General features: G+C 44.9%; 1 protein-coding gene across 2 annotated transcripts in view; it reads left to right on the top strand.

Moving 5' to 3' along the window:
- Positions 1 to 9,721: 9,721 nt before the first annotated feature.
- The window catches only part of SKIL (SKI like proto-oncogene), a 29,608-nt gene continuing 25,424 nt past the window's right edge, over positions 9,722 to 13,905 (top strand). The window contains exons 1-2 of one of the 2 annotated variants that reach the window (XM_043594925.1): positions 9,722 to 10,177; positions 11,748 to 13,534. In XM_043594925.1, the coding sequence (XP_043450860.1) occupies positions 12,437 to 13,534 (1,098 nt within the window). In that variant the 5' untranslated portion in view covers positions 9,722 to 10,177; positions 11,748 to 12,436. The remainder of the gene's footprint in view (positions 10,178 to 11,747; positions 13,535 to 13,905) is intronic. The other variant, XM_043594926.1, reaches the window with a different exon arrangement.

The following is a 13,905-nucleotide window of genomic DNA, read 5'->3' as shown; positions in this document are numbered from 1 at the left end:
GAGAAAGTGACTAAAGCACATGAGGAAAATATTATATAGAGCTTTATTTGACAAGCTGATTTATTTAAAAATCAACAAGGTGGCTAATGGAACTTCAGGGTAGTAATTTCACATTTATATTAACCTTTAATGAGCCCATGTGGTTTCTTTAAAATCTATATTACCTGTGTAAAGAAAACCTATTCATTAGAAATCCAGTCTCTGATTTTGGTAACACAGCCAATATTCATATCCCACAGAGGCCAATTCTAGTGAGCTTTAAAATCCAAGATATTTAACTTTGTGAATATAAGACTTCATTATCAACGGTTATTTCCCATGCTGTCAGTTGAAAGAATATGTTGACCACCTACTGTAACTAATTTAACTGGTAGATGGTTGAGACATTAATGGATAAAACAACAGTGTTGTTAATATTTTCTTATGAAAATAACTTCTATACTTACATTAAGCATATTTGCAAATAATCATTTTATTGCTTGAGGTTTTAATAGATAACTTTATAATTTATTTATACAAAGAAAAATGTATATGTCAAGTTTAATTGCTAGTTCTGTATTTTTCTGTTAAATTGTAAAAGGAGAAAATGTAATTGGCCTAATTAATTAGTATCAACCTTTCCAGGCCAGGCCTTTTGGGTCAGGCTAAGTCTAAGTTATTGGCCAGCCTATGATTCAGGTCCCCATTCCTGATCCAGTCAGTGACTGCCCTTTGCTCAAGGAATAGTCTAAGGCCACAGCAAAAGACTATGAACAGGGTGGGTTCTGTTAGAAGAGGGTAGAGAAGTTGCTGGCATCATGATTGATGTGTCTCATATCAGAAGTTTCCAATCTTTCTTCTTTTTTAAGTTTATTTATTTTTGAGAAGGAGGGTGAGCAAATGAGCACGAGTAGGGGAGGGACAGAGGGAAAGGGAGAGAGAGAATCCCAAGCAGACCCCACACTCAGCATGGAGCCCAGCTCGGGGCTCGGTCCCATGACTGCGAGATCATGACCTGAACTGAAATCGAGAGTAGGATGCTCAACCGACTGAGCTACCCAGGCGCCCACCCAATCTTTCTTTATTGTAAATAACACTGACGTACATCCTTGTTTTGTATCTTTTCATGCTTGTCCATTACTGTTAGAAGAAGTTTCTAGAAGAGTAACTCTTTAATTTTTTTAATGTTTATTTATTTTTGAGAGAGAGATAGAGTGAGCGGGGGAAGGGCAGAGAGACAGAGACACAGAATCCAAAGCAGGCTCCAGGCTCTGAGCTGTCAGCACATGAACATTTTTAATTTTGCTACTTATCCTGCCTTAGTCTCTTGCTATTTCACTTCCTGAACACCAAGAATATAATACTCCTCTCCATGTGTGTAAACATATAAGAAATAAAAGTTTTACTTCTGTAATCAACTCACAAAAATGATCGAGCCTTACCACTTTGCTCTTTTTCTTGTTTTTCTGCAAATCTGTTATGAAAGAACTTTAGTGTTATATTTTGGGAGGTATTCATATCTCTAGAATTTTTTTTTTTTTTTGCTGCAAGAAAAGGCTAGAGCTGCTTGCCTAGTGCTAGGGAGGCTAGAATCCAAGAGAGAGAAAAAGAGAAAAGTCCAGGTGCTTTTTTTTTTTTTTTTACTTAATTTTTCAAATTTTGTAAAAGATTAAAAAAACAACAATGACAATAACCAAAAACAAAAACCAAAGTGCCCTCAGTGTGTTGGGACAGCTGACAGAGTTTGCAAAGTGGGTCTGGTTGTCGTCTCTGGAAAGGGTGCACTTGTACTTGTCCTGTCTGCCCAACTGGCTGGTCGGAGTGCTTCTGCTGCCAAGGCTGTCCCTGGTCACATTTCAGGTAGAAGAATTCTTCCCTCTGCCTTTCCTGTGTACTTCCCTTGGGGTACAGCTCCTCAGACTTGAGAGGGCAGAGCTGTGCCTGGACATTTATTCAAAGTGCTGATTCCTGCACTCTAACCCCTGAGATTCTATTTTGGCAGTTCTGGGGCCCAAGAGTCTAGATTTTTAACAAGTTCCCCAGATGACTCTGGGGCAGGTGCGTGGTAAACCCCACTTTGAGGAAAATTGCTGTAGGGACTTAATGGGTACTTTTTGGGTGTGAGGAAATAAAAAGTTTTCTACTTAACAAAATTTTCCTCTAAAAAATGATTATGCTGTCTTTGTTTCAGTAAGTCAGATTTCAATGCATTTTTCGAAGATTTTATTTTTAAGTAATCTCTCCACCCAATGTGGGGCTTGAACCCACAACCCCAAGATCAAGAGTTGAATGCTCCACTGATTGAGACAGCCAGGTACCCCAGATTTGGACACATTTTTTAAAAATGTTTATTCATTTTTGAGAGAGAGAGAGAGAGAGAGTGCAAGCAAGGGGAGGGGCAAAGAGAGAGAGGGAGAAACAGAATCTGAGGCAGGCTGCAGGCTCTGAGTTGTCAGGACGGAGCCCAGCGTGGGGCTTGAACCCACAAGCCATGAGATCATGACCTGAGCTGAAGTCAGATGCTTAACCGACTGAGCCACCCAGGCGCCCCTGGACACATCTTAAAGATGTGTTTCCCCAGTACTTCCTGAACAAGAATACTGCTGGCCCTTGCTTTCTTTTACTATCCATCCTTTTTAATTAACTTATGTGTCTCACAGTCTTCCATTCATAACCCCTATGGTTCTCCTGTTCTTATTGGCCCATGCCAGAATCCACTGAGGAACTCTAGAGTTTCTTCTGACTCTACTTTAGGAATTAATATTTTGAGGACAAATTCCTGGGACAGGTCAGGTATTGTGTGGGGAGGCCATTTGGCTGTCTGCCAGGGACAGACCCAACTGACATTACCTGGCTTAATTAGAACCTGGTTCTTTGCCTAGAAGCTTCAGAGGCTTGATTTTGTCAACAAACAAGATTGGATCTGGTCTGTGAACAGGTTCACTTTAGCCAAACTCCCAGCACCTGGTGCACAAAATCAGCATGGAATGCACTTGTTTACAGTTAGCAAGGAAATGGACATTTGCATTGACATGGACCTCTCGCCACAGGACAGTGGTTTGGGAAACTCAATTATACCCAGAAGTTCACTTCATGGCTAAGAAGTCAGGATAAGGAAGGTTAAATACAAAATTTGCTTTCTGGATACTTTGAGGCTGATGCATTCATTTCTACAATTGAGATAGGCTTGCTAATCTTGCTGACCAGTTATACCTTCTGAGGGATACATTTATTTTGCAGGTTTATTAATGCAATCAGGCAAACCTTTTTTTTTCTTTGAAGACTTTATTTTTAAGTAATCTCTCCACCCAATGTGGGGCTCTAACTCACAACCTCAAGATCAAGAATCACACGCTCTACCAACTGAGCCAGCCAGGCACCCCTGCAGTTTTGCTCTGACCAGAGAACCATTTCGTTCGTCTTCAAAGCGTTTTTGCCCCTCTCTGCTTTTCTTCTTCTTTCCTTCCCTTCTTTATTTCTTTCTTCCTTTTTGTTTGTTTTACAAGTAATTCTTATTATCTTTTTCTGTCTTAATCTTGATTGGGAGGTAGGGATACAGTGTACAACGACTGGGTCAGGCGCTTCACGGTTGTTCCCTAGTGTTTCTGCACCACTCTCAGGTTTCTTTTGATTCTCATCTTGACACTGCAAGCCAGCTTCACTATTTGTGTCTTGTCTCTCCTAGAGAGTTATGCGGCCCATTATGATAGTCACTAGCTACATATGGTGGTGATTTAAACTTAAATTTATTAAAATTAAATGAAAATTTTCTGTTTCTTAGTTGCATCAGCCACATTTTAAGTGCTCAACAGTCACATGTAGCTATGGGCTTCTTGTTGTAAGGTACAGTGTAGATACAGAACATATCCATCATTGCAGACATTTCTATTGGACAACACTGGCCTAGAGACCCCTGCGTTTAAAAGAAGCAAGACGTTCTTTAAATATATATCTATTTTAATTTTTTTAACATTTATTTCTTTTTGAGGCACAGGGAGACAGAGCATGAATGCGGGAGGGTCAGAGAGAGAGAGGGAGACACAGAATCCGAAACAGGCTCCAGGCTCTGAGCTGTCAGCACAGAGCTCAATGCAGGGCTCGAACCCATAAACTGCAAGATCATGACCTGAGCCGAAGTCAGAGGCTTAACCGACTGAGCCACCCAGGTGCCCCTCTTTAAATATTTTATATGCCAAGGCAAAAAAAGGTGGGGTGTTTTTAACCTTTCTCTTTCTTTCTTTCTCTCTCTCTCTCTCTCTCCCTCCCTCCTTCCCTTCCCTTCCCTTCCCTTCCCTTGAGGAATCTAAGTATAGCACAATTTGGCAGTTAAAACCAAGTCCAGTGAAGTGTAAAATTGAAGTGGGTAGCTCTTTCTGCCACTACTCCATCCTTCCACTTTTTTCTGACTCTTTTGGTTGCAAGTAACAGAAATCTACTCTGATGAGCTCAAGCGAAATAAAGGGGATTCGGTTCAAGTTTGCAGGAGCATCCAAGGACAGGAGTACAGCTCAGCATGGGAACAAACCGGAACCTAAGACTTGAGTCTTATCAACACTCTATCTGCTCTTCTCTTTACACCTGCCTCATTTGGGTTTCTCCAGGCAGATTGGCTTACACTTCTTTTCCACTCTGTGATACAGCAAGTATGACCCCCCAAAGCTCCAGAGTTTGTATTTTCTCCATTCAATACACCAGGCAGGCTGAGGCTAGACTCTTTCCGCGCCCATTCCAAACACCTCTGGGAAGATGTTCATTGGCCTAGGTGTCTGTTCCTGGTCCAGTTGGCTATGATTGCAGGGAAGCTTCACAAAGACCTGCTGTTGTGGCCATGTGGTTCAGAGAGTGGGACATGAGCCAGGAAAAGACACAGAGCTGGGCAGCCAACCCTATGGGAGGCCACTACAATTCTCAATCTACTATTTGGTGGCCCAGTGCTCCCTGCTTTGGTCCTTTACCTGGGCTTTCCCTCCCTGAGCTATACCATGAATACATTCTGTTTCTACATCCTCCTCTAATCAAGGTTTCCCTGTATACCATTATAAAGGGATTCTGCTTGGTGACCAATGAATCTGATAGAGACAGCAAACCATAGCCAAGATTTCAGATAAACCCAGAATATCAGTTTTCTCATCTGATAAGTGGGGGTAATATTGCCTAACTTGAGAACATTGTTGTGAGATTAATTATATAATAATAATAATAATTAGAGATTAATAGTAATAATGTTCATTCTTTTCCATGTAATACATTTGCAGTTTAACCTGGATAGTAATGAAAATAATATATCATGGGAATCTCAAACACTATGTCAGAAAGGCAGTGGGGGTGATAGAATCTTAGGGACCCTCAAATCATGTAACATAAACCTTAATCCTATTTTTTATATCCAGATTGAGCTTACATAAGATTCAGATTTCAATACCATGTATAGTCTTTTTCACAATTTGAAGGGAAGGATCTGCCTAGCTGTATAATCTTGAGCACAGCCCTGTGCTAGTTTCTTCATCTGTAAGATGTGGATAATAATAGCTACTGTCCCATAAGGTTGTTTTGAAGATTAAATGAGCTACACATAAAGTACTTAGAACAGAGCCTAGCAATAGTAAATACTATATACATGTTGATATTGATTATTATTCTTTAATGCATTGTTTCTTAAACTGTAGGTTGCATGCAATAGTAGTGAACTAAAATAAAAAGAAACAGAATAGAGGAAAATAGACTATCAGAGAGCGTTGCCCATAGTAAGGTAAGTGTAATTGTGGGTTGTGATAAATATTCCCCAATGCTTGGTACATTGCTACCTACCCTGTGAGTTTCAATATTTGCTCTTTTTTGGCTAATTTGAATCAGTCCTTATAGCTTATGAAAGCGAGCACCAAGAAGAGTGAGAAAACGAAGAATGGAAACCCCACTGATGTGGGTGGGTCAGATGCATTTTGTTCTGCCACTGACCAGCAAAGTGGTTTGGCTCGTAACCTAAACTCTGCCTCAACTTCTCTTTTGTTAAAAAGAGAATTTCTTGTATGTATCTTATAGGAAAGTGTGAAGCACTTTGAGCTACTTATCGTCTAGTACTACAATTAGACAACACCTCTCACCTTGCGGGTTTCAAATCATAGCTTAAGTGGCAATATCATAGGGCTCATTATGACTTTTTTTTTCTGCAAAAGAGAAAAGTTCTCCGATTTGTAGTAAGTCAAGCTTTGCCAAACTTTCTAAACACCCATGAAATTCCTAGAATTGACAATGAAATACACTTAATGTGTCCGTTACATTGATTTTAGAGATGGTTGCAATTTAAACACTGAACATTCAAACATTTCTAGCATGATCTTTCTCTGTTTTGCCCTTTCTGGCTATTCCTTTTTGCATTCCTCCTCTTACTTTGCTTTCAATTTCACAGAGCCCAAGTTAAAACCTGAAAAAAAGAAGTGCTGTGTAACACTATTCGGGAAGAAGAGGTTAATAGTTTTTAAGCATCTGGTTTCCATCTGATTTAAGGCATGAAAATGGGGATTAGGATCTTGAAGATATAGTATTGATTTGGCAGATAAGAGGAGAAAGGAGCCTGGAGGAGAAAACCTAGTCAGTGAGGGGAACTTTGTACCAGCAGGGACAGTAACATTAAACTAATATGGTGCTTAAAGGGTACCGAGGGGTGGGGGTATGGTAGGTAAGAAAAAGATTAGAGTTCTGGGAGGAAGTTAAAGATAATCATCATTGTCACAATTCAGACAAGTAGAAATAAGTAAAAAGCTACAGAAAAAAATGAGATGGAAAAGGAAATAGTTGAGATTCTTTTATAAAACTGAAGGGACTTGTAGCATCTAATTTGCTGCAAAAAAAAAAATATTTCAAACAAGCTTTTTTGTTGAAGATCAAGGAAGAGGGGAGAAGAGGCATTAGAACCATCAAGCTACAGTTGGTTTTTCTCCCTTAGAAAAGAGCACTAGGGAGTATAAACAAAAACACAAGCCCGAGTCTGTGTGCCTGATGAACACTTATTTGACCTTTCTTGCCCCTTCTTCATAAAAATAAAATTAATTTACGTTGAGTGTTTGCACTTTACCTTTCTGTATCCTTTTCCTTTCTGTATTCTTCATAATTAATATTGGTAGGTCATTATCAATAGTTGGGTAAATGGAGACACAGAGGAAAGCATTTGCCCCAAACCATTTATCAGGTCACAGGTCAGAATTAGTCTTTGAATTTATAACCCCTAAATTCTTGATTTCTATTATTACCAGAGGGCCATAACTAATGAAGAAGAAATTCTAGACCATCTGGTACCAGTTAGCTTAGATCTTGTAGCTGTACTGCTTGATGGAAGATGAGACGAGTAGGCTCCTCCTCCCCTCCAATCATTTGGAATTTCTTACATGCACGAAGGCACACCTCTCACACCGGTCTTGCTCAGCTCCTGCTGGCAGCCAACAAGATGAGGTAGGAGGCCATTCAAAACCTACCTAAAAGCTATTTACTAACCAATACTCGAGATGGCTTTTCAACACTGATTAAGACCATCCGTATGTGGGAAGTACGATAATCATGACCTCACAGTGCTTATTTTTTCCAAGGATTGTATTCTCTGTGTCCATTTAATTCTATTTCTGAGATAAAGAACCATTCTCATTTGCTTCAGTGTTTTTTTTTTTTTTTCATGTTATGCAATCAGTTTTACTGATAATTTCTGAAAATGTTTAAGTAGGCCTGCAGAAATCTGGCTTAGAATGAGCCTCCCCATCTGCATCATGTAAATGTACTCTGCTTAGTTTAACTTGTGTTCAAACCTGTACCTTGGAGGCTGAGACCTTGGGAATTCAAGGGCACAGTGAATTTTAATTTGATACGTTTTGTACTTTGATGAATAATGAAAAAAAAATGCCCTCAAAGCTTGATTGGTTCTAGCCACATTTGCCTGTCACTATTTCTCAAACCATTGTACATAAAATAACAGGCACAAAAGATCCTTCCCTCAAAAAACAGATTCCCGGGGAAAGCAAATCAAAAGAACAGTGGCGGGGATAATGCGTGTGATTTCTCAAAAGTCTATTTACTGTCCAATTTATTTTGGTTCTTAGGTCTTTGGACATGCTAGCAAGTAATTATTTTTATGGCTGATAAAATGAGGACTAAACATGTATCATTAATTGCAGTTTGGAATCACTTTTTAAAAAATCTGTCATTTTGGTTTCCAAAAATTGTTTCTTCTGGAGAGACATGAGCCAGGTGCCAAGGGTTGACTGGATGCCAAGTCTCAGGACTGTCCAGTCTTCCACACTGTATCTGCAGCCGGGCCTTCTAAATATTCTCCCGGTTAGAAAATCTATCCCCCAGACTCACAGATGCTGTTCTCCCCCCACTGGCTCTGCACAGAACATCATTATCTTTGCCGAGCTTCTGTCTCTATGGCAATAACAGATGGGAAGTGCTGCGGAATTATTCATGTTCAGCAAAGGAGGCAGTCAAGAAGAAGGGGAAGGTGGGGGGGGGGTGGGCGAGAGGGCACGACCCTGGAGCACGACGATGGGGGCGTCAGGACGGGAACTTGGGAGTGGGGGGAATAAGAGGCTTGTGAGCCTTTGGTAGGCCTTCTGCGAGTAAAAGAGGGGGGAAAAAATCTATGAGCACAGGACTGTTCCCAGTCGGCCAGCTCCAAATGTGGACGCCGTAGGAGAGACCTCTAAGCAGTAAAACCAGGAGAAATTGGACAAAAATGGGCGAAAAGGAGCAGGGGGGGAAAAGAGACTAAGCTCCAGTCCTCTAAATTCTGTGCAGTGCGACTTGGAGGACTATTTCAGTTCCTGATCTAGCACTGGGGTGGAGAAAAGGGGATTTCTTGGTGTTTCGAAATATGACAGAGCAACTCGGCAGAGTTCAATATGCTAATTGGCTACCCTGGGAACACTGACCAGGAAGACCATTCTGCCTGCCCCTGAGGGTCAAAGCCGAAAGCTCGTACGTCGTACCTTTCCTCGTCTTCTCTCGTGTTCCCCTCTGAAACAAAAACCAAATAATAAAAAGCCCTCAGTAAACACTGTAGAAACCTGTAATTTCTAGCTCCCTTTTGGAACCGAGGGAGCAACCTAGTGAGGAGAAAGGGTGGGAGGAGAGAGGCTGAGAAGTAGGGACAAAAATGTTTTCTCTCGGTTTTGCCGGAACTTTGGCCAGCCCTCCAGCCTGGCCGGATGGCGGATGGAGGTCAGCCCGGGGAAGGCGTCTGGGCGGAGGCCGCCCGGGCAAGGCGGGGGCCGCCGAGGTGGGGCGGAGCGCAGGCAGCTGGCAGGGCGGCCTGCGGGCGGGAGGCCCCGTGGGGGCGGGGGGCAGCCCCGGCGCGCCCCGGGGAGCGGGGCCCACACCGGGGGCGCTGCAGGGCGGCCGCCACCCGGCTGCCTCCGGGGCGGGGCGGCCCAGCTGCGGCCTCGCGGGGGGAGGGTCGCCCGTGCCTGACCTCGGGCGGCGGCGCTCTGCCGGGCGGGCCCTGCCTCCGCCCTGCCGGCTGCTGGGGTCGCGCACAGTGCACCGCGCGGCCGCCCTGCCCCCTCTCTCCCAGTCGCGCGGCAGCGGAGCGGCCAGGGCGCCCCCGGGTCTGGCCCGTCACCACAGAGCAGCGGGTGGGGCGGGGGCGGGGCGGTGGCGGCCCCAGACAGCCGGCTGGGCGACTCGAGGAAGGAAGGAGGGAGGGCGGCAGTGGGGGTGGGGCGGGGAGGGAACATCCTGTCTGCGCCGGGTGCACCGCAGACAGCGCCGTGCGCCAGCCGCCCAGACGGCGCGCGAGGCCAGGAGCGCCGGGCGCGCGCCTGGGGGGGGAGGGGCGCGCGCGCGCGAGGCGACGGGGCGAGGGGGGAGCCCCGAGGAGCCACAATAGGCCAGACGGCGCGCGCGTCCCCGAGGGGCTGGGAGTCGCGAGGGGGCGGTGGCAGCGACGCCGGCGGGCCCGCGCGCGCGGTGCCGCCGCTGGCTCCGTTCCCTTCCCCTCCCCCTCCCCGCCGCCCTCGCTCTCCCCCGGGCGGCCGGAGACGGCGGCGGCGTCTGCGGGAAGCCGTGTGTCTCCGCAGTGACGTGGGCGGGCCGAGGGCTCGGTGACGTCAGAGGGCTGTGTGTAGCGATGTGTGTGGGGTTCGGAGCGGCGCCGGCACAGCCGAAGGGAGCGGGCGAGCGGCGGCGGCTGGCACAGGTGCGGCCCCGGCTCGTGGTGAGGACGCGGCGGGCGCGGCGGGCGGCAAGGGGCGCGCGGCCTTGGGGCAGCCCGACGGCGGTGCCGTGGATAGTGGGGAGTTAACAAAGCTCGTCGAGCTACCTCGGGCGCGGAGGCCGAAGTCGGGGGTCCGGATGCGCGCGTCCCGGGTGGGGTCGGGGCCACGGGGGGCGCAGGGCGGGTGTCCCACGGCGGATCAAGCCTCGCTGACCCTAGGCTGGAATGGCGCTGCACTTGACCGGAGCCGTCGGGACCCCGGAGACCTGGACGCCCGTCACTCCCCCCACCCTTCCCCAGCCGCCCGTCTGCGCTCCTCGGGGATGCCCCGGGCGTCTGTCGGCGCCCAGCGGCGCGGAGATCCCGGCTAGGCGCCCCACCCGCCCGCAGACCCTTCTCCTTTCTGGCCCCGGGGAGGCGGGGGAGGTGCAGCCTTAGGGGTGCTGGGGTAACACCCGAGAACTTCCTGGGGCGAGGGTACGGGGGGGGGATTTCCACAGTCCTCCCCGCGGCCCCCGCAGTGGGGCAGTATTGGGAGGGCACTTGGGGTTGTCCCGAGACCTTGGGTGGGGGTTGGGGGACTCCTCTTTTTCCACTTCCCACTCTCCCCTTGCGCAGCCCAAGGCGTCCCGGCTCCCCTGTCCGCCACTCCGCCCTCCCCCTCGGGTTTGTGATGGGTGGGTGGATTTGCGTGGGCCGAGGATTTCACTCACAGTTTGGGGGGGCTCCCCCATTGTAGGTCGTGCCTCCTGCCCTCTTTCTCGGTCTGCGTTGGCTGAGGTGTTTCTGTGGTGGGCGAAAGTCAGAACATTGGTTAGTGGCCTGGGTCCGTAACCCTTTGGGTCTCTTTTAAGGGAAACTGCTGAGAGTTTGGGAGGCAAACATTTTTATTTATTGGATTTCTTTTGGGTGTCCTCTCAAGAAGGAAGTGGAAGAAGAATCTTTTCTTTTCTCCTCTTCCTCCATTTGCATTCTTTGTGAGGTCTGTCTGCCTTGTGTTTTTTGTCCGGAATTAGTCTTGTTAAGGATGGAGATTCCCAGGAGTGGAGTCTATAGCTTTTGGCTTCCATTAAGCAAATTCACTAACCTTTTAAAGGGAAAGTTAATTTTTGCCTACAGTCATTCCAGAAAAAATAGCGTACACTGACTGGGTGAATTAATGCCCTTAAAATTGTAAGTTAGGTACATATGGTAGATATGCTAGCACGTATCTGATTTTCTTGGATGAAACTGGCATTTTTTAAAATGAAGAGATGAAGTAATGGATTATTATAGTTGAAATGGCATAACTGGGAAAGACTCTGGTACTTAGTTTTAGGTGAGATGATCTATTTAAGGTTCTTCTATTCCCTTTTCAGGGATGTTATTGCTCCCTTTACCCATTCTACAAATTATTTTCCTGTTTAAATGACGTTCTTCTAGTTAACTGGTGTTAGATTTAAAGAAATCGCTCAAGTGTCACCTTTGGTAAAGTGAACTCAGTATAAGATTAAGAAACTAGTTTCAAACTGACCCTTTGGCCTCTGAGCAAATTCAAGTATAACTCTCCCTCACTGCTCTTCTCTTCCAGATTAATTAAAAGAAGAATGAACAGTAATCCATGAAGATAACTGGGCAGTTTTTCTTTAGATATCATTTTTAACTGTAGAAGTTCAAGTGGAGTCAGAGGCTCTTCTTAACCGTTTTTGAGGATTTCTACAAACCTTCAGTTGGTCAACACAGACCAACAGATCATCACTTTTAGAGAAGATACTGTTTTCTTTTCCTTTTTTGGTGTCCCTGGTGCCAAAAACTAAATTTGGGTGCAACATTTTGATTTATATTTGTGTCTAGGTTTTATGACACAAGTAATTGCATAAACTTTTCACATGTTTTGCTCCAAACCAGACCAAACCATTGCACTGAATCTGGACATTCCGAATTGAGAGAATTGATAAGTTTCTTTTAATGCATCTATTTGAAGAGTTAAGAAAAAAGGCTTCCTCAGAGGTGTGCCTCTCAAAATTATATTCTTTATTATTAGGGACAAAAGAAGAAATTTTATAGCACTAGCAGTGAAATTATACTAGAGTATAAGCAGAACCAAATAAAATTGTAAAATCTCTTGAGTAATTTAGGGAGATTTCTCTTTGGAAATTTAAGTTTTCTGTGAGAGTAAGCTACTATAAGTATTGATACACATTGCTTCTCTCTTGGAATGAGTGACTAAATAACAATGCAAATCTCAGACTTACTTATTTAACACCACAGTTTTTAGCAATGGAAAATCTACAGACAAATTTTTCCTTGGTTCAGGGCTCAAATAAAAAACTGAATGGGATGGGAGATGATTGCGGCCCTCCAGTGAAAAAAATGATGACAGACGTTCCTGCAAATGGAAAAATGATGATAAACAAGATGCCAACAGTAAAGAAGGAACACTTGGAGGACTATGAAGTGCCAATGGAAACCGATGGGGAGCACGTCAAGCGAACCTGTGCCTCTGTGCCAGAACCTTTACATTTAAATCCCAGTTTGAAACACACTTTGGCACAATTTCATTTAAGTAGTCAGAGCTCTCTGGGTGGACCAGCAGCATTTTCTGCTCGGTATTCCCAAGAAAGCATGTCACCCACTGTATTTCTGCCTCTTCCATCTCCTCAGGTTCTTCCTGGTCCACTGTTCATCCCTTCTGATAGCTCCACAGAACTCACACAGACTGTGTTGGAAGGGGAGTCTATTTCTTGTTTTCAGGTTGGAGGAGAAAAGAGACTCTGTTTGCCTCAAGTCTTAAATTCTGTTCTCCGAGAATTTTCACTCCAGCAAATAAATACGGTGTGTGACGAATTGTACATCTATTGTTCACGGTGTACTTCAGACCAGCTTCATATCTTAAAGGTCCTGGGAATACTTCCATTCAATGCCCCATCCTGTGGGTTGATCACATTAACTGATGCACAGAGACTATGTAATGCTTTATTGCGGCCACGCACTTTTCCTCAAAATGGTAGTGTACTTCCTGCTAAAAACTCATTGGCCCAGTTAAAGGAAACTGGCAGTGCCTTTGAAGTGGAACATGAATGCTTGGGCAAATGTCAGGGTCTGTTTGCACCCCAGTTTTATGTTCAGCCTGATGCTCCATGTATTCAATGTCTGGAGTGCTGTGGAATGTTTGCGCCCCAGACATTTGTGATGCATTCTCACAGATCACCTGACAAAAGGACTTGCCACTGGGGCTTTGAGTCAGCCAAATGGCATTGCTATCTTCATGTGAACCAGAAATACTTAGGGACACCTGAAGAAAAGAAACTGAAGATAATATTAGAAGAAATGAAGGAGAAATTTAGCATGAGAAATGGAAAAAGGACTCAATCTAAGGCAAGTTTTTTTTTTTTTTTTAATAGTAATTTTAAATAATGGCACTGGTTTACTTTGAAATCAAAAGTCTATATTTAGACTTACTTAACCTGTGCGATGTTAAGAAACTGTTACTGCTCATGCAACAACAAAAAATACTGGTCTTTGTAATGTGTTATGTTTGTATCACACGTTTTAGGCTATAAAGCGCTTTCCTGTGTGTGTGTTCATTTCATCTTTCAAACAGCCTAGTGCAAGAAGTAGGATTATTCCCATTCTACAGATAAAGAGAATGAGGCTCAGATCAAGTGGCTTTCCCAAGATTATATAGACAGGGTGTGGAGGATTTGGGGCTTCTTTGTCAAGTCATGATCTCTTTCTTTTTCACACAT

Source organism: Prionailurus bengalensis, chromosome C2 (assembly GCF_016509475.1).
Source record: "Prionailurus bengalensis isolate Pbe53 chromosome C2, Fcat_Pben_1.1_paternal_pri, whole genome shotgun sequence".
Classification (NCBI taxonomy): domain Eukaryota; kingdom Metazoa; phylum Chordata; class Mammalia; order Carnivora; family Felidae; genus Prionailurus; species Prionailurus bengalensis.
Note: the sequence above shows the minus strand (reverse complement) of the source record. Positions and strands in the feature narration are given on the sequence as shown.